General features: G+C 41.8%; 5 protein-coding genes across 6 annotated transcripts; 3 read left to right on the top strand and 2 right to left on the bottom strand.

Annotated features, from left to right (window-relative positions):
• Positions 1-33: 33 nt before the first annotated feature.
• LOC135935596 (myosin-11-like) lies at positions 34-8,833 on the bottom strand. The gene is made up of 12 exons (XM_065478057.1): positions 8,627-8,833; positions 8,460-8,562; positions 8,033-8,407; positions 7,895-7,983; positions 7,632-7,832; positions 7,370-7,576; positions 7,021-7,311; positions 5,988-6,055; positions 1,506-1,739; positions 1,231-1,451; positions 1,017-1,180; positions 34-907 (listed from the first exon to the last, which is right to left on the bottom strand). Exons 1-12 carry the CDS (start codon positions 8,738-8,740, stop codon positions 149-151), a joined length of 2,826 nt encoding a protein of 941 aa, XP_065334129.1. The 5' UTR covers positions 8,741-8,833; the 3' UTR covers positions 34-148.
• Positions 3,528-5,915, top strand: LOC135935600 (zonadhesin-like). The gene is made up of 2 exons (XM_065478061.1): positions 3,528-3,793; positions 3,854-5,915. The coding sequence occupies exons 1-2, from the start codon at positions 3,639-3,641 to the stop codon at positions 5,736-5,738; spliced, it is 2,040 nt and encodes a 679-aa protein (XP_065334133.1). The 5' UTR covers positions 3,528-3,638; the 3' UTR covers positions 5,739-5,915.
• A 161-nt stretch (positions 8,834-8,994) lies between the features above and the next one.
• LOC135935603 (uncharacterized) lies at positions 8,995-10,599 on the top strand. The gene is made up of 3 exons (XM_065478067.1): positions 8,995-9,148; positions 9,541-9,948; positions 10,029-10,599. Exons 2-3 carry the CDS (start codon positions 9,581-9,583, stop codon positions 10,513-10,515), a joined length of 855 nt encoding a protein of 284 aa, XP_065334139.1. The 5' UTR covers positions 8,995-9,148; positions 9,541-9,580; the 3' UTR covers positions 10,516-10,599.
• Positions 10,600-11,377: 778 nt separating this feature from the next.
• Positions 11,378-17,315, top strand: SMC6 (Structural maintenance of chromosomes 6). Of its 2 annotated transcripts, none has more exons than XM_065478056.1 (18): positions 11,378-11,520; positions 11,947-12,005; positions 12,064-12,376; positions 12,432-12,676; positions 12,746-13,035; positions 13,090-13,293; positions 13,345-13,541; positions 13,937-14,097; positions 14,153-14,359; positions 14,412-14,551; positions 14,947-15,037; positions 15,092-15,349; positions 15,400-15,540; positions 16,117-16,386; positions 16,485-16,712; positions 16,765-16,967; positions 17,021-17,137; positions 17,212-17,315. In XM_065478056.1, exons 2-18 carry the CDS (start codon positions 11,958-11,960, stop codon positions 17,234-17,236), a joined length of 3,138 nt encoding a protein of 1,045 aa, XP_065334128.1. In that variant the 5' UTR covers positions 11,378-11,520; positions 11,947-11,957; the 3' UTR covers positions 17,237-17,315. The 2 variants fall into 2 exon arrangements, with proteins under 2 accessions (XP_065334128.1, XP_065334127.1); XM_065478055.1 differs by having other exon boundaries at positions 11,503-11,642.
• Pex11 (peroxin 11) lies at positions 17,248-19,004 on the bottom strand. Its single transcript, XM_065478069.1, has 3 exons — positions 18,087-19,004; positions 17,719-18,024; positions 17,248-17,659 (listed from the first exon to the last, which is right to left on the bottom strand). Exons 1-3 carry the CDS (start codon positions 18,140-18,142, stop codon positions 17,407-17,409), a joined length of 615 nt encoding a protein of 204 aa, XP_065334141.1. The 5' UTR covers positions 18,143-19,004; the 3' UTR covers positions 17,248-17,406.
• Between the last annotated feature and the right edge of the window lie 688 nt (positions 19,005-19,692).

Genomic DNA, 19,692 nt, shown 5'->3' with positions numbered 1-19,692 from the left:
GCGTCTATAGGTATTAATACTAATAAAAATAAATTGTTGAAATATATTGCTTTTATTTTCACAATGACAAAAGTGCTGAGCATTTTTGTTCTGGCCCCTTGATTTCAAAGTAAAAATTGGTCCCACTTTTCATCACGGAATCATCTAACTACAATTTAACAGGATGTTCCTCCTGAGTGTGAGAAATCGGTGCGAGGATTTCAAACGAATCAACCTCATTCTTGAGTTTTAGAAGCAAATTGAAGTATTCGCGCTCCTTCTGTTTGAACTGCTCTGTGATGAGATCCTCCCTCCGCTCATAGTAATCTTTGGCCTGAGTAATTTTTTCCTTGTACTTCTCCACAGCTCTCCTCAGCTTGGCCACCTCCTCTGCTGCCCTCATTTTTTCGTGTTTCAGCCTCTTGAGATCCTCAGAATGCGCTTTCTTACTCAGTTCTTCATTCAAACACTCTATTTCCTTCTTCAGCGCGCCGATGTACTGCTCATTCTGCTTTTCACGGCCTTCGTGCAAACTCCTCGTGTACTCGAGCATCCGCTGCTTGAACTCCTCCATTTCCTTCTGCTTGTTGAACAGCAGTTCCTGCAGCTCCATCAGCCGCTGCGAGTGCACTGTCTTCGTCTCTTCCAGTTCGTGGCTCAGCTTCTTCACGCACTCCTCCAGCTCGGCACGAGTCTCCAGGTTGTTCAGAGAGTGCGTCTTCCTCAACGGCGTGTCATTTTCGTTTTGTCGCTCGCTCGGTTGGTCTGAAGCTCGTGTTAATTTTGAGTCAGCCTGGAACTGGTCCAGCCGCATCAGCTCTTCGTGGAAGTGAGACCAGAGGCGGTCTTCCAGTTGTTTCTTCTGCAGTTTTGCCTCTTCCACCTGCTTTTCCAACTGGGATTTCAGTCTCTCCACTTCTGCTTCAAGCTGTAAAAATGAAAAATAATATATTTAGTTGTGTTTGCCATGGCAAGAAATTGCCGTTCAAAAGCTCAATAGGGATCAAATTATTTTTATTTATTTTTTTTTCATTTACCTCGTCTCTTATTTTTGACCCATTGGAATCTTTCAGCCAGTCCTTTCTAGCACTCTCAATAGCTTCAAGGATTTTTATTTCCAGTTCCTTCTCGGCCTCAATTTTAGCTTCAGCCTTCAGAGCTTCCTTCTCCTTCACCACTTCGTCAAGCATTTCTTTCTTTGCTGAAGAATCCAGTTTTAAATTGTTCTAACCAATAAAATAAACTGAATACCATTTTCAATCTCCCTTCGCACTCTCTCCTCGTATGCAGCCAGCTGCATGTCTCCCAGTTCGTGTTTTGGGTTGGCATTTGAGCCAACCTGGTTCTGCAGCTTCCCTAAAATCTTGCGCTGGCTCTCCAGCTCCGTGGCAACTGCATTTTTGGTGGTGACCAAGTTGATGTACGCTTGCTTCGACTTGTCTGCATCCTCCAGAGCCAATTCCAACTCGCACCTGTTTTAGATTGTGTATAAAAGATAAAAGGTAAGCGTTCAGCCTGAATCTTACTTTAATTTTTGAATTTCGCTCTGCACTTTGTCCCGCTCCTCTTGCCGAGCTTTGGCCACAGCATCGTGGTGGAAACACAAATACTCGCGGCTGTGGTCGTCGATCACTTTGAACTTCTCTTCATCACAAATTCGCTGCAGCTCCACCGAACTCTCCGCCAGCTGGACGTTCTGCGCTTGAAGTCGTTCAATGGCTGTTTCCAAGTGCGAGATTTTCAGTGCCGAATTTTCCTCGCTGAAAAAAAGGCAATTTTTGTTTTTCAAAACAAAAGATAGCAACAAATTGTTAAATTAAATTAAATTCTCCTAAATAGGGCACCAGTTGGAAGAAGAATTAATTATTTATTAAAATCAAGACGATCAACACTAAATTTGAGGGTAACACCATTTATAGCTGATTAAAAACCATTAATGAAAAGGTTCTAAAACAATCTATTTCAAAAAGTGGTTAAAAATTCCAAAATAATATTTGCATGGTATATGTACATATGTAATAATATCAAATAACTATCTTTATATATTATTTAAAACCCTGAATCACAGCGGCTTGTGCACGGTGCATGCAATTTTATTATTATTACTCTATTAGTGCTTGTTTCCCGCGCACCATTAAAAAAAGTGGGCGAGGCCCCAAATTTTTCCCCCGCACACGCACAACGCACACGCTCGAAGTAGGGTTGTGACTTTGTGAAAAAAACAATATCAATTATCGATATTTGATATGATATTTGAAATATCAATATCACTGATATATCAGCGAAAAAATATCAAAATTTGATATATCAACGATGATATTTCCAGATGATCAAAAAATGGCTGCCGGATGAACCGAAACCGGATATGGCTATTTTTAAGGCTTAAAAACCGATTTTTTAAGCATTTTTCACCGGTTTTATCATAAATATCGGTTAAATAAGAAAACATTTGAAAAATGGCGGTTTTCCGCAGGCATATGGGATGAGTATTTAAATAATTTAAATGTTGCGCGCCTTTAAAACAGATGTTTGAGAAGGGGGTGTGTCGGATCCCACCATATGGCGCCAAAATTTGCATCTGGCTGCTTTCCCTTCCCCCCTACCCGCCACATGGGTGTCTAATTAATTAATTAATAGCTATTATTAGGTAATAAATAAAATATTATAATTTAATTGTGCCATTTAAAATTAATTTTTGAGTTTGATGTTTACAAAATCAGCTGATAATGTGAGAGCGTCAATTTTTCTTCAAATTAAAATATTGGGGTGTTTTTCTCCACATCATAATGTGCTTTTCAACCTTTATCTGGTAATAAATAATTGAGTTTAATAGATACACATAAGAGAAATCAGAATGAAATTACTTTAAACCGTAGCAGCTGTTTTGTATTAAGTATTTCAATTTTTAATTTGGGGCTATGCCATCATCAGAGCAATTTTCGCAATATTATTTGCGCTATTTGTACACATTTTGATTGGATTAGTTACAATAAGTTCTTAATTATTCACCATTGAAATCTAAAATCATTGTTTACAAACAATTTGTTACATATCATTTTAATTCAACAAGTAAATGTGGTACTGCCAGCTGACAGAGGTCATCTGTGACCGATCAGCTGGCGTGGGTGGCCTTTATTGTTGTCAGGGTTTTACCTGACCTACCTGACGTTGCTGACCATTGTTTACAAACAATTTAATATAATTTTCATTCAACACAAAAGCTACTATAAGCTGACCACAGCTGAGAGATCATCTGTGATCGATCAGCTGAGACATTTTTCGCGCCTTTGTGCATTGCGAAAACTTCAATATCGGTTACGCCCATGTTTGGGGACGGAAAGTACAGTTTGATCCTAAACTTTTATGCGAAAACCGGCATGAAAAATGCCATCTGTCGGTCAAAAATGTCAACTAATATCAACCTTGATATCCGACTTAGATATCAATATCAGCCTGATATGATATATCAAATATCAGCCATGATAACTGATATGATATTTGACATATCAAATTTTTTTGATGTATCGATATTGATATTGCCAACCCTCGAAGTATTCAAATAAACAACAACACAGAACACACTAACAGAACCAAAGCTGCCGTTGCCGCATGACAGACAGGAAGAATTTGCTTTGACGTTGGATTGATTTTCCATCATCATGGGCCGCAAGATGAAGAAGAAGTTGAATGCCAAATATCGTGGCATGATCGTGAAGAAATACAACAAGAGTACGAGGTTGGCGAGGGAAAACGCACTTCGGCACGAGGATGAACGAAAAATTGCCATGGTTGACCGACCTTATTATAAGAAAAGGTACGTACACATGCGTGTATAGCATTCCATGATCACATAACTGAAACAAATAATTTACAGGGCTCCAACGCGATTCATTTGGGTAACCAATCTTCTGCTGGACACAAAATCCTTCTTGGTTCGCTTTAATCCTACGGACTCTGTGAGAAAGGTGAAAACGTACATCCAAAAAGCCACAGGTATCCCGTGGCAGTTCCAGACTCTGTATCTTAGTGGCAAACACGTCCTTGCCGACACAGACATGATGAGCGAAATCGAAGTCAAAGGAACCAGGTGGAGAATTTCGGTGGCTGTCAGCAACTCGTTCAGTTACGTGGTAGTTCGCGACAAGTCAGACAACACCGAGTTCGTCTTGGGAGTTGACTCGGACGCCTTTGACACTGCCAATGCGTCTGTCTTGTACGAAAAGATCGAACCCAACAAGTTCGAGCAAGAACTCGCAGCCCAGAAGGGAAAAGTAGCGAGGATGCTCTTTGTTGCGAGCCGAGTGATCGAGCCTGGCCTGCCTCTCAAAACGTACAACATCACTAGAGGTGACAGCATCACCCTGATAAGATACAGCGACTCGTTTCCGAGAAACATTTTCCTCAAATTTGCTGGTAGAAACGTTGTGGGGGAGCTCGTTTTGGGCCCATACGAGTGCCAGCCGTACACGGACGTCAGAACTCTCAAAACCTGGTTCTTCACAACGTCCCAAGCGCCTGATGGACACTACCGCGTTTTCTTCGGGCCTGAGGAGATGGATAATTACGTCAGGATGGGCGAGATTGACATCCCGGCGGGCACAGTGCTCAGGATTCAGCTTGACGAGGATCCTCTGGCCAAGATGAGACTGACGTCGTGGTGGCCGCCCCGAATCGACAAGGGGCCTGAGGAGGAGCAACCCAAGAAAACCAGGAAGATGAAGAATCAATCACGCAAAACACGTGCCAAAGAGAGAAAGTTGGCCAGGAAATTGAATCCAAACCAAAGTAACGAGGAGCCCGAGCCCGAGCCTGAACCCGATCCTCACTATCCTTACGGACGTTACTCTCCTGGCTATACACCTGGCGTTCATTTGCCTGGCTCTCCTTCGTACATGCCCAGATTTCAACCTACCACTCCCGGATTACAACCTACCTCTACTGCACCCGCCCCCACCGTTCCTTCATACGACCCTAGATCTCCTGAATTTTCCCTTACCGCACCTGCACCCGCCCACACCGTTCCTTCATACGACCCTAGCTCTCCTGAATTTTCCCTTACCGCACCTGCACCCGCCCACACCGTTCCTCCATACGACCCAAGCTCTCCTGAAGATTTCCCCTCCTCCCCTGCATATCCTACCTTTCTTCAATTTGGCCCTACGTATGCCACTAACTCTCCTTTGTACAACGCTCGCTCCCCTGAATTTGCCCCCACCTCTCCTACGTATACCCCTAACTCTCCTTTGCACAACCCTCACTCCTCTGCATTTGCCCCCACCTCTCCTTCATACCCTCCTACCTCTCCTACGTATAACCCTAACTCTCCTTTGCACAACCCTCACTCCTCTGCATTTGCCCCCACCTCTCCTTCATACCCTCCTACCTCTCCTACGTATACCCCTAACTCTCCTTTGTACAACCCTCACTCCCCCGCATTTGCCCCCACCTCTCCTTCATACCCTCCTACCTCTCCTACGTATGCCCCTAACTCTCCTTTGTACATCCATCACTCCCCTGCATTTGCCCCCACCTCTCCTACATACCCTCCTTCCTCTCCTACGTATACCCCTAATTCTCCTTTGTACAACCCTGTATATGCCCCTATCTCTCCGACACAAATGCCTGATAGCACCCTTGGTGGTCCTGTATCTGGAGATGACGAGCAATTGACAGATGATGATGACCACTCGACTGATTCAACTGGTTTGAATGTCTCTGACTCTTACAATTTGACTGATTCCAATAGCTCGACTGAATAGTGTAGTTCAAATTTAATTCATGATGTGGCATTTTTTATCGGATCTGATGTGTTAAATATAAGAGCCCATATTTCATGATTCCAGCATCAAACAACAAAAAATTCCTATCTTTCTGGACTTGGATAACTATGTGGCATTACGATCCTGAATAAACACCCAACTTGTACTGACACTAAACCAGTCTTTCATTTGCATTTGCACCCTTCCCCTTGACTTCAATCCAAAAGTTTTGTATTTCACTGCACATACCTCAGCTGGTCATCACTTGGTCGATTCTTTGTCCTCGCAAGATCATTGGCAAGTTTGTCACATTCAGCCTGGAAGTAATTGACATATTATAAATTGGCAACCCTGGAAAAATGAGTAATGCGGAAGATTGTCAAAAAGATTGCCCAGTTCTCTTTCTCTTTAACCTTTGTTTTTAGACGCATGAAAATAGGAAAAGCTACTTGTAAAATGTAGAATAGATGCAATTTTGCACTAATATCCTACGCTTTGGAAACGCAACCCTTCCAATTTATTGCAGCTTCTTGAGCTTTGCATGAGAGGCCTAAAATTAAAAAGATACATAAAAACCAAAGTAAATCACAAATGATTATTTTTACGTTTCATAAGGATTAAAACATTAACATAGGCGTTCTCAAAATCAGATGTCAACGTGGTTTTTTGTTGCATATTCCAAGGGACTAAATTAAATTCACCTTACAAAGAAAAACACTTTAAAATTAATCCGTTATCTTTTTCAGAGAACCGAACAAGTTGAGTAATCTATTTAAAGTTAATTTGGAAAATATTTGTTCCATTCCTAGCCTTTTCCTTTATCGTTAATTTGTCATCGATTTTAACTAAAAATAGAAAAGATATTAACCATTGTCTGTAAAAAAAATGGGAATTTTGTGATAAATGCAGGCAAGAACAAATTTATATTAGTATTTGATAGTTTCAGTATATTTCAAACGAATCGGATGATTCTTTGATACAGGGTTGCATTTCTTCCAGATTTTACCCAGTCAGTTTAAAAAAAAATTCCTTACGCAAATTTTATTTAGCTCACTTAGAAAAAGCCATTGAAACGAAATTTTAGTCACATATTTTAAATTTTTTTTCAACCGTTCAAAATTTGCCATCACAAAAATCCTAATTTCTTATTATTTCAGTACAATTAACAGCTCTGCTCCATCCAATATGATGAATTTACAAGTAGAAAAATTTAGCTGTGTGAAACTAATTAAATTGAATTCACAAAAAATGAAGTGGGAAATAAGTGATTTTGTTAACAAACCTTAAACTCAGTTAATTCCTTTTTGTATCGGTCCTCCTGCTGCAACCAGGCCTTTGCAGAATTTTCCTTCTCCTGAATTGTGTACTGAAGCTGTTTTATCTCAGCTCTGCGGGCTTCGTGGTAGCGCAGAGATTTAGCCAGCTCTTCTCTCAGACTGTCCACAGAGTCGAGGCCAGTCTTGTAAAAACTCGCCTTGCCACTGGTGACTGCAGCAGAGTCAGACGTCAAGACATTCAAGCCGACCATGGTTTCCAAGTGGTCGATGTCCATTTTGTACTTTTCAATCGCACTCTGTGAACAACAGAAATAATTTAGTTCAATCTGAATATTCAGGATGATGATCAAATACTTCTTGCTGCTTCAAAGTGTCTTTCAAACGCCTGATCTCCACAGAAGAATTGGTTCTGTCAGCCGCCATAAGTTCCTGGCAGTGCTGTTGACTTTGAGCCAGCGCTCTAGATAGACCATTTATCGTGTCAGCTTTCTCTAGCAACATGACTTCCTGCTGTCTCGAAAGCTCTGCATTGCGTCGCTCTTGGCTTCGGATGTTGTCAGCCTGTTGATTGGATATTTTCAAATATAAAAAGAATTTTCGCAAACTGTATATGTACCGCGTAGCTTAGCTTTTCTTTCATCTCTTCAATTTGTACTTGGTATGAGATAATTTCCTTGCGTTGCCGCTCCTCCAACGACCTGATAATCATGTCTGCTTGCTGAGCGCCTGACGTTTCAGCTGAGATTTTTTCCATTGCGGCCAGTTTGGAGTTAAGACTTTCCATGTTTGCTCTCATGATCAGCCGGTCTTGCTCGAGCTGAAATAAAACAAATATGGAAATTAGTGTAATTCAATAATTAAAAAATATAGTAGATTAACCTCTTCTCGAATTTCATCCAGATCCTGATTTTGTTTTCTTAGCGAATCCACCTCCTTTTTTAGCCCCTGAACTTGTTCTTTAGCAGACACTGTTGACAAATAATTAGCAAAATTTACACTAAAATCAAATAAAACTACCAAGAAGAGTCTGAGTTTGTGTTAGCGAGCTGTTGGTAGCCACTCTCTCAGCCTCCAACTGCAAAATCTTGTGGCCAAGGCGCTCGATTCTGTCATTTGCCTCTTTTTTGTTGGCTTCTAACATGTCTTGCAGCCTTACAATTTCTCTCATCCGCACCTCATACATAACAGCCAGCTGCTGGGCATCACCTGATGCAGTGACTTTCCGCTTGGTAGGGCTTGAGCTTGCAGACGAGTCCACGCAGGAACCTTTGTTGTGGTAGCAGTGGTTGTAATGAGCGGACAATTCGGTACCATCCCCATGGCCATTGGAAAGCCCATTGGTTGATCTCTTGGGATTAACTTGGTACAAATCTTCTTCTGAAGAGGCTCCTCCTGAAAATTTAAACATTAATTCTTGGAAAACTTCTGTCAAAATAAATCTTACCTGCCGGAAGTGAATAGTCATTCAGATTTTTGCTGCTGGTGAAACTGAGGTCTGCATCGTTAATGTCCAAGTCATCAAAGGCACCGTTAAGCAGATTTCGAAGCTGTATGTAGACCAACAGAGATTATTTATCAGGCGTCAGTGAAGGGCAGAGCAAAATGACTTGCCTCCGCATTCTTCCGTTTTTCCTCCTCAGCTAATTCGGCCTCCTCCTCCTCAGGATTTGTTTGATTCAACCTGAGTTCAGTGCCTTGAAACAAACTAATTCCTGGCCCATTCATTGCGCCTCAAAATTTTTCTGCAATCTCATAAATACGCGGAAAATGACCAAAATATTAGAGCCACAAAAAACATAAACACAAACACGAATGTTTTGTTTTGAGAATGGAGAGCCATGTGATCAATGTAATGTGATGCGCGCCAAAGCTACTCGCACTGTGATTGGATGATCAGGAAACAAGCGCACTGGACGCGCGGTGATTGGCTCTCGACGCTTGCGCATAGCAACTGATAGTTTTGAGCCTCAACAGTCACAACTCACATGGTAACATCGACGCTTCCTCACTCCTTACACGTGGGACCGCCATTCCTTGGAATTTTTAGATTTACTCTCAAATTAATTAATATTGCGATCCAGCATTGGTTCGTCCGCTTAATTACGGCGATCTTTAATCTCGTTTTCCATTTGGGTAAGTGATTATTATGTAATAACTGTTTGTTTGTTTGATAATGTGATTGTTTTTCGCTCGTTCGCTGACCTATGGTAATAAGAGGGATATTGCGCAAATACATACCTATTTTTGTTGAATCCGCTAATTTAAATTAATATAATCTACTTTTCACGCATTCAATTAGCGTAGCTAATCTCTGGAATTCCTTATTTAAAAGAAAATATATACATATATATATATAACAGATATCGTTCTGTTTCTCTTAAATATTTTTTCGTGCATTGCACATTACGTATGTATGATATATTATGTCGTATTATGTACTATTTTCAAATAATATATTATATTATGTATATATTTTTTGGTTGTGATTGATAACTATCAATGAAATTTTTTTTTAAATATTTCAGTCTTAACTGAACACTCGTGCACGAGCTAGAAGACTGCATAATGGACGTCCAAACAGTTTCGACGAGCTTCCTGACGAATAATTATCAACTTCGTTCACGTGACTTCGATGGATGTTTGGTGGATGTCTCCGACACCATGCGTCCTGAACACAATGATCAAAAAATCATGTGGACTAGTGCCAGCCTTGTGTCATTTTTATTGATGTATAATATTAATGAGCACACTGAGGACGAGCTGAGGGATCTGCTCTCGAAGAACTGCAACACCACATACGGCGACATCCCACCCCTTACTGCCCTTGCCTGGCAGTCGAGGAACCCCTTACACGCCGACAGAATTTTACGCATGGCTCGAATGCTGATCGAAAATGGAGCAGAGCCAACTTTTGTGTCAAGAATATCGTGCAGGTGCGTGTTAAAAGAGTGCAGCTTTGTGACTATGCAAGCACGTATATATGGGGGTACAACTTTTGCATTTTTGTTTTCAGATCTCTGTACACCATCCCGGACGCAATATCTCTGGCCGTCTTTGCTCGCTGCGTGCCCCTCCTACGAAACCTTTTGATGTACTGGTGGCCCAGTCCTGTGTACGTCCTGGACAGCGTGATCGGACGCAAGGTGGAATATTTTAAATTTCTGTTCCCAATGCTGATTGAATTTGGTCTTCCCCATGGAAAAAGAATTTGCTCTGTAATTGAAACCTTCATTGAGAATGTAATTCAAATGAAACTGTATCAAGAAAATGACGAAGGCACGTGGCAAGGCTTTCTGAAACAAATGCGCCGCAAGCCCAGCTCTCTAAAGCAGTTGAGCAGAATAGCTCTCCGCAGTTCGATTGGTTGCAGTTCGTCGAGTGGGCAGGAGTTGTTTCAAAAGATTGAAAGCCTGAGGAATAGGTTGCCACCAACGCTTCACAATTATGTGTCTTTGAGAGAGAGAGATGAAAAGAGCGGTTCCTATAATCAAACAACATGATGTTACTTTATATCAATCGGTTTGTGTGATTTTAAATTTCCAAATGAATGATCTGATAGTTCAAATAATAAACTTAATTCTTTCATAAAAATCGAGCTTTTTTTAAAGAAACGCCCATGAAATAAAAATCATGAATTGCAATAGCATTTTCTAGTGTCAGTAGGAGTGGAACGAGTCCACTCAGGCAAGCAGAGTTTTTATCCACTGGTTTTAACCTCAAGATTTTTACCTTTTTCTTGCGCAAGAAATGAATTGTTCAATTTTCCTCCTGTGAAAATTTGAAATTGGCAGTCAGAGTTGTCAAAAATTTCTCTACTGAGCATAAATATATTATTTAAAACTGCTATTTTCTGCCTCTATTTCTCCAAAAATTTCTGACAATTTTTAAGTCGAGGTCATGATCTAATAATAATTAGAAAATTATTGAAAACAGGTGCAAATATTGCCAGCAAGAAACTAGTAAAAATTGAAAAAAAAACGATTTCTACACTACATTTTATTATAAGAAGTGCGATTTGTAGCAACCCTGACTGAGAGTCAGCCATTGGTCATGATACGCAACAGAATTTTCGATTTTCGATGTTCAATCGCACTCGTTCTTGTTAGAGTCCTAAGGACTCTAGTTCTGTACATTAAGCTAATTTTCGCTAATTTTTTATTATAACCGGTTGCCCGTTGCGTTGCAGTCACAGTCACTTTTCGCGCTGCTCATGCTCACACTCACAACAACAATCAGCTGAAGGGTTTGCGCATCAAACATTTCCAGCGCTCTGATTGGCTACGTGTTGCTGGAATTCCGCATCCCGCCTTCTGCAGGCAGCATGACCCGTTTGTCAACAAGAGGATTTTTTTCGGTTCGGTTCGGTTTCAATCAGTTTTAGGGACTGTCGCAGCAAACCAGCGCCTGCCATTTCCTGTTGTCTGAACTGAACAGAGCAGCAGATTATAGAGAAGGAAGCGAAGCCAAGCGACTCACGCCAGTCTTGAGGAATTCTCCATTGAAAAGTTAGCTCAATCCTCAATCAGCTCAATTTTGGCCATCTGGCTGGCTTGTTATTGAGGAATGGCTAGGCTCACAATCAGCGTTGAGTTTTCTGCTTGAATTAAATTCAGCTGCAGTGATAAAGGTGAATCCAGGCTTGCAATTCAATCAGAGATAAAAAAAAATAGAAGTGTGCATGTTGTTAATCAAGCATAATAATTGGTTTCCCATTTTATAACTTGAGTGAATGAACGTGTATGGGCCCAAAATTTTTGTTAATTATAATAATTATGTACTTAAAATTACATACAATGTCATCGGTCAATGTATGTATGCAATGTCACGAAATAATAACATTATGTAAAAATGTACAATGCGTTATTGTTACATATTTTAAAGTGTGCGAAATTTTCCAATTTTATGTATCATATGTACATTTTTCGTTCTAGGTTGTACCAAAATGTCCAGAAAGGGTAAATCTTCTCAGTTGAGCCGGCGAGATGCACAAGTATGTGCTTTACACATTAATTTTCTAACAATTTAACATTTTTGATATACATAATCAGGGCTTAGCCGGCATCATCAAGAAGGTGGAACTGACCAATTTCATGTGCCACAGTCACCTAGTCCTGGAACTGAATCCTAGGGTGAACATGGTGGTTGGCAAGAACGGCAGCGGGAAATCCGCCATCATGGCTGCCCTGATGGTGGTCTTAGGAACCAAGGCGTCGGACACTGCGCGTGGTCGTTCTCTGGCCGCCTTTGTCAAGCTGGGCTGCCGACAGGCGGTCGTGAAAATCACGCTGTCCAATCAGGGACCCAACTCGTACAAGATGGACAGATACGGACTGCTCATTGTCCTCACCAGAACCATCGCAGGTCTGGATCACATTAGCTTGAGTTAATTTTAAAATAGTGCAATTTTTTCTATCAGCCAAAGGAGCAAACCGACTGACGGTGGGTTTGGCCTCTGGGAACGTAGTCACTTGCTCCAAATCTGAACTGGGAGAGGTGCTGCAGGCGTTGAACATCAACCTGCCCAACCCGTTTGCCCTGCTTACTCAGGAGACGATGAAGACGTTTCTGCACAACAACAAACCGAGCCAAATGTTCACATTGATCGAGCAGGGAACTGGAGTCTCTGCCATCAAGGTCCGATTGGCTGAACTGAAGGATAAGGTATAGTATCCTGATTGCGCAGAAAATTGAATAGATTAATCGGTTTTTTATTGTTAAAAAATAAATCAGGTGTCTGGTCTGGTCAAAAAGAAGTCGCAAATGGCGGCTAGTCTGAAGCGAGTGGAAGAAGAGCTGAAAACTTGGAAGCAGAAAGTGAAGCAGCACGAGAAAACTCATCAGGCCTCGTCAAAACTAGAAAGGTTGCAGCTGGAACTGGCCTGGGCTGGTGTTCGAGAGGAGGAGGAAAAGGAGCTGCAGCTGTCTGGCCGACTGGATGCCCTCTGCTCTGAGCAGAATTCATTCCAAACCAAAATCGACAAGCTTGCAGACGAGAGGAGCAAAGTCCAAGATCAGCTGAAGTATTAAAAGCTCGAAAATGATGTCCAATTTATTGAAAACTCTCTCTGCGTCAGGTTGGAGATCGAAGACTGGAGGAACGCTAGGAACTTGTACACCCAGAAAAAGCAGGACAAGGACCTCAAGTACAAGATGCACCTGGATGCCCAAAACAGGATTGATGAACTACGTCGGTCGATGCAGTCTCTCGATGGACAGATCAGTGTGTTGAACAGAGAGAGGAAGGACCTGCAGGCGGAAATTGCAAGAATTGCCAATCAGTGAGAATTCGCCTTTGGGCTTGCTCCCTCATATTAATTCTCAATTGCCAGGTCGAGTGATGCGGAGACTAGGAAGAGGGCCAGGGAACAGGAGCAGCTGGAACAAAATAAAAGCAATCTTGCAGCGGCGCTTCAGGAACTCACGCCGCTTGTGGAACAGCTCGACGTAGAAAGGCGTCAAATGAGAGATCTGCAGCACTGGGCCGCCAATGCCAAAGAACACATGGAATCAACCAGAAGTGGACTCAGTAATATTTATTCACGTCTCATTCATATTATTAATTAAATAATATTAATTTAGTTGCTTGTCCAGTGTTTTGAAAGCAACTACTGAATAATGACAGCCAATTTCTCTTCTCTCGGCTGAATAATTCCCTCTACATCAAACTTATGGCATGAGACCAAAATATATTTAAGTTGTTGCCGGGTAACAAACTGCCTTAACCTGGGACATAAATTAATCAGGGATTTGTATTTTTGCCTGTTCCTTTTTTCAATATTTTTTACTCATCATTTTTATGAAAACTATATCAATGTTATTTAAAACGTTGCTGTGGCTTAAGCAAAACCTGATTTTAATTTAGAATTTTCATGCGTTCAGAAGTCAGTTTTGTAATCAAGTTTGGTTTACAAAAATTCTTAGGAAATGCTGAGCAAAACTTCGCACGTGTACGTCGAGAGAGCAGCGCTTCTGCGATTCCACCAGTCTTCGGACCCAAAATGCCTGACTTGTTGAGAGAAGTGGACCGTGCCGCTCAACAGGGATCGTTCAAGCACAAACCTGTTGGGCCGATTGGCTTGCACGTAAGCACTTCAGAAATCCAGATCCGAGAATCCGTCATTGACTGCGTTGTATCAGTTGAAGCTGAAGGATTACTCTTGGAGTTTGGCCGTGGAAAACCTGCTGAGATCGGAAATGCAGGTTTTCTTCTGCGACAACTTCGACGACAAGAATGTGCTGGACGGCCTGGCGCGTAGGATCGTTGGGCGGCCCGTGCAGTGCGTCGTCAGCAAATTCTTTGACCATCCTTTTGACATTCAGAACACCAAGGCAGTTGCACCACCTGTATGCAAATTAAATAATTCCTACGAAGGGAAGATTACCGTTCCCTCCGCAGGGCCTGCTCAGTCTGCTCGACATTCTTGACATTGAGGATCCCAGACTGTTCAATTTCTTCCTTGACCAACGTCGTGTAGAAAACGTTTTGCTCTGCGCTGACACTAGGAAGGCCATTGAGATGATGCAGAGTAGTGAGACGTAAGTTATATTGCACCATTGAATTAGATTCGTGAAAGTGCTTCGGATTAATATTGATTGGCTTTTGAGCCAATTTTCATGGTTCTTTCAGCACAATTCTTAGCATATTTTTAAAGTCATTTATTTGAATAAAGGTTCATTCCTGGATGCTCCACTTTGTTGCATTATTCAAATTAAGAGTTGGAGTTTATCACTAAACCGAGAGTTAAAAAATCCTTGGAACGGTTTTGTGCTGAATTTCTAATATCAAGTTATGAAATGTCAAAATAATTAAAACAAAACAGCTGAAAATTCTTTCTGGCGAGAAAATAGCAATAGGTTAAGAACCGATTCAATTTTGTTTCAAGGAAGTAAACATTAAAAATTTTGCAGCATTTTTAAGAATAATTTTGCAGGGTGCCTAGCAACTGCTCGTTGATTGTGACCAAGGATGCAGAGCAGGTGTTTCCTTCTCCCAACTTCAAGGTCTACGGCAAGGAGGGAGATGTATGCATTTTAAAAGCCAACCTGTGTGATTAGGTAATTTATTGAAAAATTTAGGTGCAAATCTTGGTCAAAAGCACGGAAGCCAACATCGCCTTGTACGAGCAACGCGTGGCTCAGGCTGCTGAGGAGCGAAAGAGTGCCGAGGAAGAGTGGCGGCAGAGAGAGGACGACTACAAAAAGCACAAGGAGCAAGTCGCTGCTCACGAGACGCGACGCAAGGAACTGGATCAAACCGTGGAGCGACTGACGGCTGCCATTCGCGTCGCAGAAAACCAGCAACCGGTCAATTCGGTTGACAACTTGCAAACCCTGGTGTGTATAATTGTTTGGTTTGTTCATTCCAATTTATCGTCAATCCGCAGCAAGAAGAGTTGGAAGAAAACGAGATGAAAATTGCAGAGATTCAGTCACAAAGGGAACACGCTTCCGAGGCCCGAAGTGAACAAGAGGCCATAAAGAAGCAGTATGAGGTCGAACTGAAACAACTCGCTGCAGAATTTAGGGTAACTCTAAACTATATATATTGACTGTAAGAAATTAAGAATTTTGATGCCAAGAACGTATCAAAACTTCCGCTCTGGACCACCACTTCAAAGTTTTTTTTTTTATAAATTTATATCAACAACTCTCGGGCGTCTAAGGAATGATTTGGAAATAAAGTTAATTGAATTTAACCTGTGTTACAACGGCCCTCAGTGTCGCATGGGCACCTCAGTCTAGAGTATGCCTGTTCGAGCCGCGGTTGCTCCGGATGGGAGCTTCTGCTGTTCGCTAACTCTTAACTTCAAATGGTTATTATTTTCATATTAAATTGAAAAGACAAACCTGTTGAAAGGTGAATTTTTTAATTTATGATAATCTTAATGAAGGTGACTAAAAAATAACTAACTTTTTAATTCTTTTTTAAAACCAAATGATTTCTGTTTATTAAAAATAGTTTAGAATTTATGGAGGAGCCATTAATTTACCCTGAAGGCTAAATAATCAGAAAATTCAGAAATTTTTCTGAACCTTGGTCCTAAATTTTTAACTCAAATATGATGCCGTATTGAAAGTAGTGTTTTGATATTTAATTTGAGGTGTTGGATGAGAAATGCAGTCAATGCGAGATGCGAAAGCGGCAGTTGGAGCGCAAGCTTGAGGACGAGGAGGACAATGCTCAGAGGCGCAAGCAGCGTCAGAAAGTGATGGCTGAGAAGAGAGTGCAGCTGGAGGCGGAACTGACCACCCAGAGAAAGAAGGTTGCCGATGCTGCGGCTGCTGCCAACGTGGTCGGAGAGCGTGTCAACACTCAGAAGGACCGAAGCAGCATTTTGAGGGAGATTGAACGCCAGAATTCGGTCATCAAGGTCGGTTATTTTGAAGAATTAAAAATCAGGCTGTAGAAATGGGCAGAAAATAGGCCAAGAAAGGTGTAATGATCACACAAATTTTGCTTTATTTGCAGAAATTGAACGCTGAGCTGGAGGATGTGGACGTGGTAAAGGCCGAGGTGGAACGCCTCGATGAAAAGGTTGCCAAAGACACAGAAAACTTGCAGCTGGTGGCCAAAAACTTGGCCGAGATGGAAGATAGCATGAAAAAGCGTGTCTCCTTCTACGGGAATGCCGTCATGAACACCTTTGTTCACATCAACCTGTACTTCTCCAACCTTTTCGGCTCGCAACCAATCGAGGTGCGCGTCAAATAATTTTAAATGTGACTGGTGTGTGATGATTTGATTTCAGGGAAAATTGGAGGTCAATCTTGAGAAACAGACCATGTCGATCTCGACCAATTTCAAGGGAAGATCAGGCGAGGGCGCTAGAAACTTATCAGGTGGCGAACGTTCCTTCACGACCGTGGCCCTGGTGCTGGCCGTCTGGAACAAACTGCTCGTTCCATTCTACATGCTCGACGAGTTTGACGTGTTCATGGACATGGCCAACAGGTCTGACCCTCTAGTAAATTATTATTTTTAGTTGTGACTTATCTTTTCAACAGGCGCAAAGCAACGGACATGTTGCTGAGGGAGGCGGACAGCCGTCCCACTAATCAGTTCATCTTCTTCACGCCTCAAGAACTGAACCTAGCTGCCCAGCCCCACATCACCATTCACAAGTAAGTTTGTCTAGCCCTAGCAAAGGCTCGCTTAATTTCTGTACAAGGGCTTACTTAACTATTTAATATTCTAGGTTGTCTGATCCTCGTGCTTCCTAAACAACATTCCATGCCAACAAAATTGAATTTATTTCTGTAGTTTTCTAGTTGATAAATTTGCTATTCGTTAAATTGAATACATCACAGCGTTTGCTATAACCGTTCCTTAAATTTATTTTTGTAACAAAAGTATAAAATGAGCAAAATCAACAAGCATAATTAAAAATCATTTAGATTTTAAACGGCGCATGCACCATGGGCAGGAGGCCCGCGATCGAGGAGGCCACGCCCAGGAGACCAATGCTGGCTGGGCCGAGTTTCAGGTGGTTCATGGCCGTCAGGGGAATGAGCAAGTCGCAGCTGTTTTTAACAGTATCCACAATCCAGGCTCCTTCGCTCACGATCGAGCCCTTGCGCTCTTTCGCCTCCTTCAGGGCAATAAAATCTCGCACCAGGTTCACCGTCAGAGAGTACAGCCAGTACCTGGAATTAAATTTCCCTCTTACATAAGGGACAATATGTGGCAAAATAAAATATGTCACCTGTTGGAGATGCTAGTCCACTTTTTAGCGTCGACCTTGGCGAGCCCGGCCCTGCCGAGCCACAAAAGATGGTCGGCGAACATGAAGCACGCGTTGGAAATGCGTCCGATGGCAAGCAGGGTGCGTTGCACCACGTCAGGGTGCGAAAAGGCCTGCAGGGCTGAGTGCAGGGCTTCGATGCACCGACCCCACCGAAGCAGCTTGCGGAACGTTGACAGGGCGTACTCGAGACCCTGAAGTTTGTGTACCACTCGAGGCCGGCCCTCCAGAATCGCCCACAGGGCTCTGCTCATGTACTGGAGCAGCCTGGATATTGAGTTAATTAATTCAGAATATTTTTGCATATGTACTATGTATTAAAAATAAACCTTGCAAGTTTGTCACGGCCGGCAGTCTGATTGTTTATACGGATGAGCACTTCCATACTGTCGGCTTTTTTCTACTAGATGCTTCTTTTAACAAAATCTAAGTAATTCATTGAATCTTGAGATAACTTAATCCATCAAATGAGTTCGTCAACATTAACAATTCGCGACACGCCTCTTCTGGTGCGTGAATTTTTATTTTTACCACGACTGGCAGCGTCGTGCGCAAGTATACACAAAAAATATCCAAAGCTGTACCTTCCCTGTTCATCCTTTAACAAACGACCTTAAGAAAATAGTTCCAACCCCCTCGCTGGTGGCACGTCGAACAATTTAAGCTAATCCAAAGCCGGCAATCGTTACGCGTCCGGAAAAAAGTAATTTATGCATTCTGCGTCAGCGAACAAAAGGTAAACCTGCACTTTTCACGATTTTACAGGAGGAGGTTTTATTTTTTTACTGACGTTACCTAAAACTAATCGGTTAAACGACTCCAGACATTAAATTTGAGACTGAATGCCGCTCATTTCAAAAAATGATTTGACGTGATACTTGATACATGCAACAGAAACGGAGAAATGGCACATTTCTCTGCCAGCATGCCCGAGAGCCAGCAAATCAATCGATCAAATTTCAAAATTAAAATAGAAAGCGAAGCTGATAAACCGATTTCCACGACACAGAACTTTTTTTGAGCTATCAATGCCAACCGATTTAACTACATAATACGACCGGTATTTAATGAATTAAAAAACCAATATAAGAAAGAAATCTGTCGATTTTTGACTTGGAAAAAAATACGAGACTGGAACGCGTCGTTTTTCGTTTCTTAAATTAAAATAGCGATTGTAATTTGAGGTGGCGACATCTGTTGACAGCAAATTATCAAAAATAAATTGCAAAGTTTTCGTGCATTATCCAAGAAGCACTCTGATAAATTGTGTCGCAACTTAACCTCTCTTTTATCAAATAAAACGCATCACCAAATCTCGGATTTGAGCCATCAGAATTGCAAAAATTTCAAACCGTTTGGCTCGTCTCAACTTCCCCTAGACAGCCAACGGGTTTTAGGGGTGGTCACCCACCAACCCCAATTTCTGCTTTTTTCTACCTCTGGAACTTTGTGCCACCCGAATCTCGGGTTTTAGTGGTCCATTTGCTAATGAAGATTTTTGGCAGGGCAGATGATTAGAAGTCGAGATTTAGTCGATCATCGTTTTTTAACAACCTCGAAAAACAAGGGTTTTCGACGTTTCCTTTTTTTTTAATAAAATGAGGAAAAACTCCAATCCAAATTTTAATGTTTTTAACTAAATTTTTTGTACTCTACAAAAATGGCTCTGAAAAAAATAAAAAATTTCAGTATTTTCCAGACCGGTCGTAGCGTGCTGAAAGACCAATTTTATACATAAAATGGTGTGGTTCTAGGTTAGCGGCCGGAGCGTCCGGCGGCCGCGCGCCGCGCCTTAGGTCTGCAGGTGCTTGTTAGGGCAAATCAGGCCAGAGTCGTGTCACGACAGTGACCGGTATTTTCAATTTCAAATTCGAGTTTTAAATCAAGAATCAATTTTATGACCTTGACCTTTGACCTACCACTTTGAGGTCAATA

The sequence above is a fragment of the Cloeon dipterum genome, chromosome 2 (genome assembly GCF_949628265.1).
Source record: "Cloeon dipterum chromosome 2, ieCloDipt1.1, whole genome shotgun sequence".
NCBI classification, from domain to species: Eukaryota; Metazoa; Arthropoda; class Insecta; order Ephemeroptera; family Baetidae; genus Cloeon; species Cloeon dipterum.
This window is presented reverse-complemented; position numbering and strand designations above follow the sequence as displayed.

What these genes read in the sequence shown, in the direction of transcription:
- LOC135935600 (XM_065478061.1), top strand. Translation starts at nt 3,639, where the DNA reads ATGGGCCGCAAGATGAAGAAGAAGTTGAATGCCAAATATCGTGGCATG. An exon ending in CGACCTTATTATAAGAAAAG is followed by an intron (nt 3,794 to 3,853) that starts GTACGTACACAT and finishes AATAATTTACAG; the next exon opens with GGCTCCAACGCGATTCATTT.
- LOC135935596 (XM_065478057.1), bottom strand. Translation starts at nt 8,740, where the DNA reads ATGAATGGGCCAGGAATTAGTTTGTTTCAAGGCACTGAACTCAGGTTG. An exon ending in TGGATGAAATTCGAGAAGAG is followed by an intron (nt 7,833 to 7,894) that starts GTTAATCTACTA and finishes GTTTTATTTCAG; the next exon opens with CTCGAGCAAGACCGGCTGAT. An exon ending in GCGAAGGGAGATTGAAAATG is followed by an intron (nt 1,181 to 1,230) that starts GTATTCAGTTTA and finishes TGGATTCTTCAG; the next exon opens with CAAAGAAAGAAATGCTTGAC.
- LOC135935603 (XM_065478067.1), top strand. Translation starts at nt 9,581, where the DNA reads ATGGACGTCCAAACAGTTTCGACGAGCTTCCTGACGAATAATTATCAA. An exon ending in GTGTCAAGAATATCGTGCAG is followed by an intron (nt 9,949 to 10,028) that starts GTGCGTGTTAAA and finishes TTTTGTTTTCAG; the next exon opens with ATCTCTGTACACCATCCCGG.
- SMC6 (XM_065478056.1), top strand. Translation starts at nt 11,958, where the DNA reads ATGTCCAGAAAGGGTAAATCTTCTCAGTTGAGCCGGCGAGATGCACAA. An exon ending in ATCAACCAGAAGTGGACTCA is followed by an intron (nt 13,542 to 13,936) that starts GTAATATTTATT and finishes AAAAATTCTTAG; the next exon opens with GAAATGCTGAGCAAAACTTC. An exon ending in TTGACAACTTGCAAACCCTG is followed by an intron (nt 15,350 to 15,399) that starts GTGTGTATAATT and finishes GTCAATCCGCAG; the next exon opens with CAAGAAGAGTTGGAAGAAAA.
- Pex11 (XM_065478069.1), bottom strand. Translation starts at nt 18,142, where the DNA reads ATGGAAGTGCTCATCCGTATAAACAATCAGACTGCCGGCCGTGACAAA. An exon ending in GGCCGTGACAAACTTGCAAG is followed by an intron (nt 18,025 to 18,086) that starts GTTTATTTTTAA and finishes CTCAATATCCAG; the next exon opens with GCTGCTCCAGTACATGAGCA. An exon ending in TGGACTAGCATCTCCAACAG is followed by an intron (nt 17,660 to 17,718) that starts GTGACATATTTT and finishes ATTTAATTCCAG; the next exon opens with GTACTGGCTGTACTCTCTGA.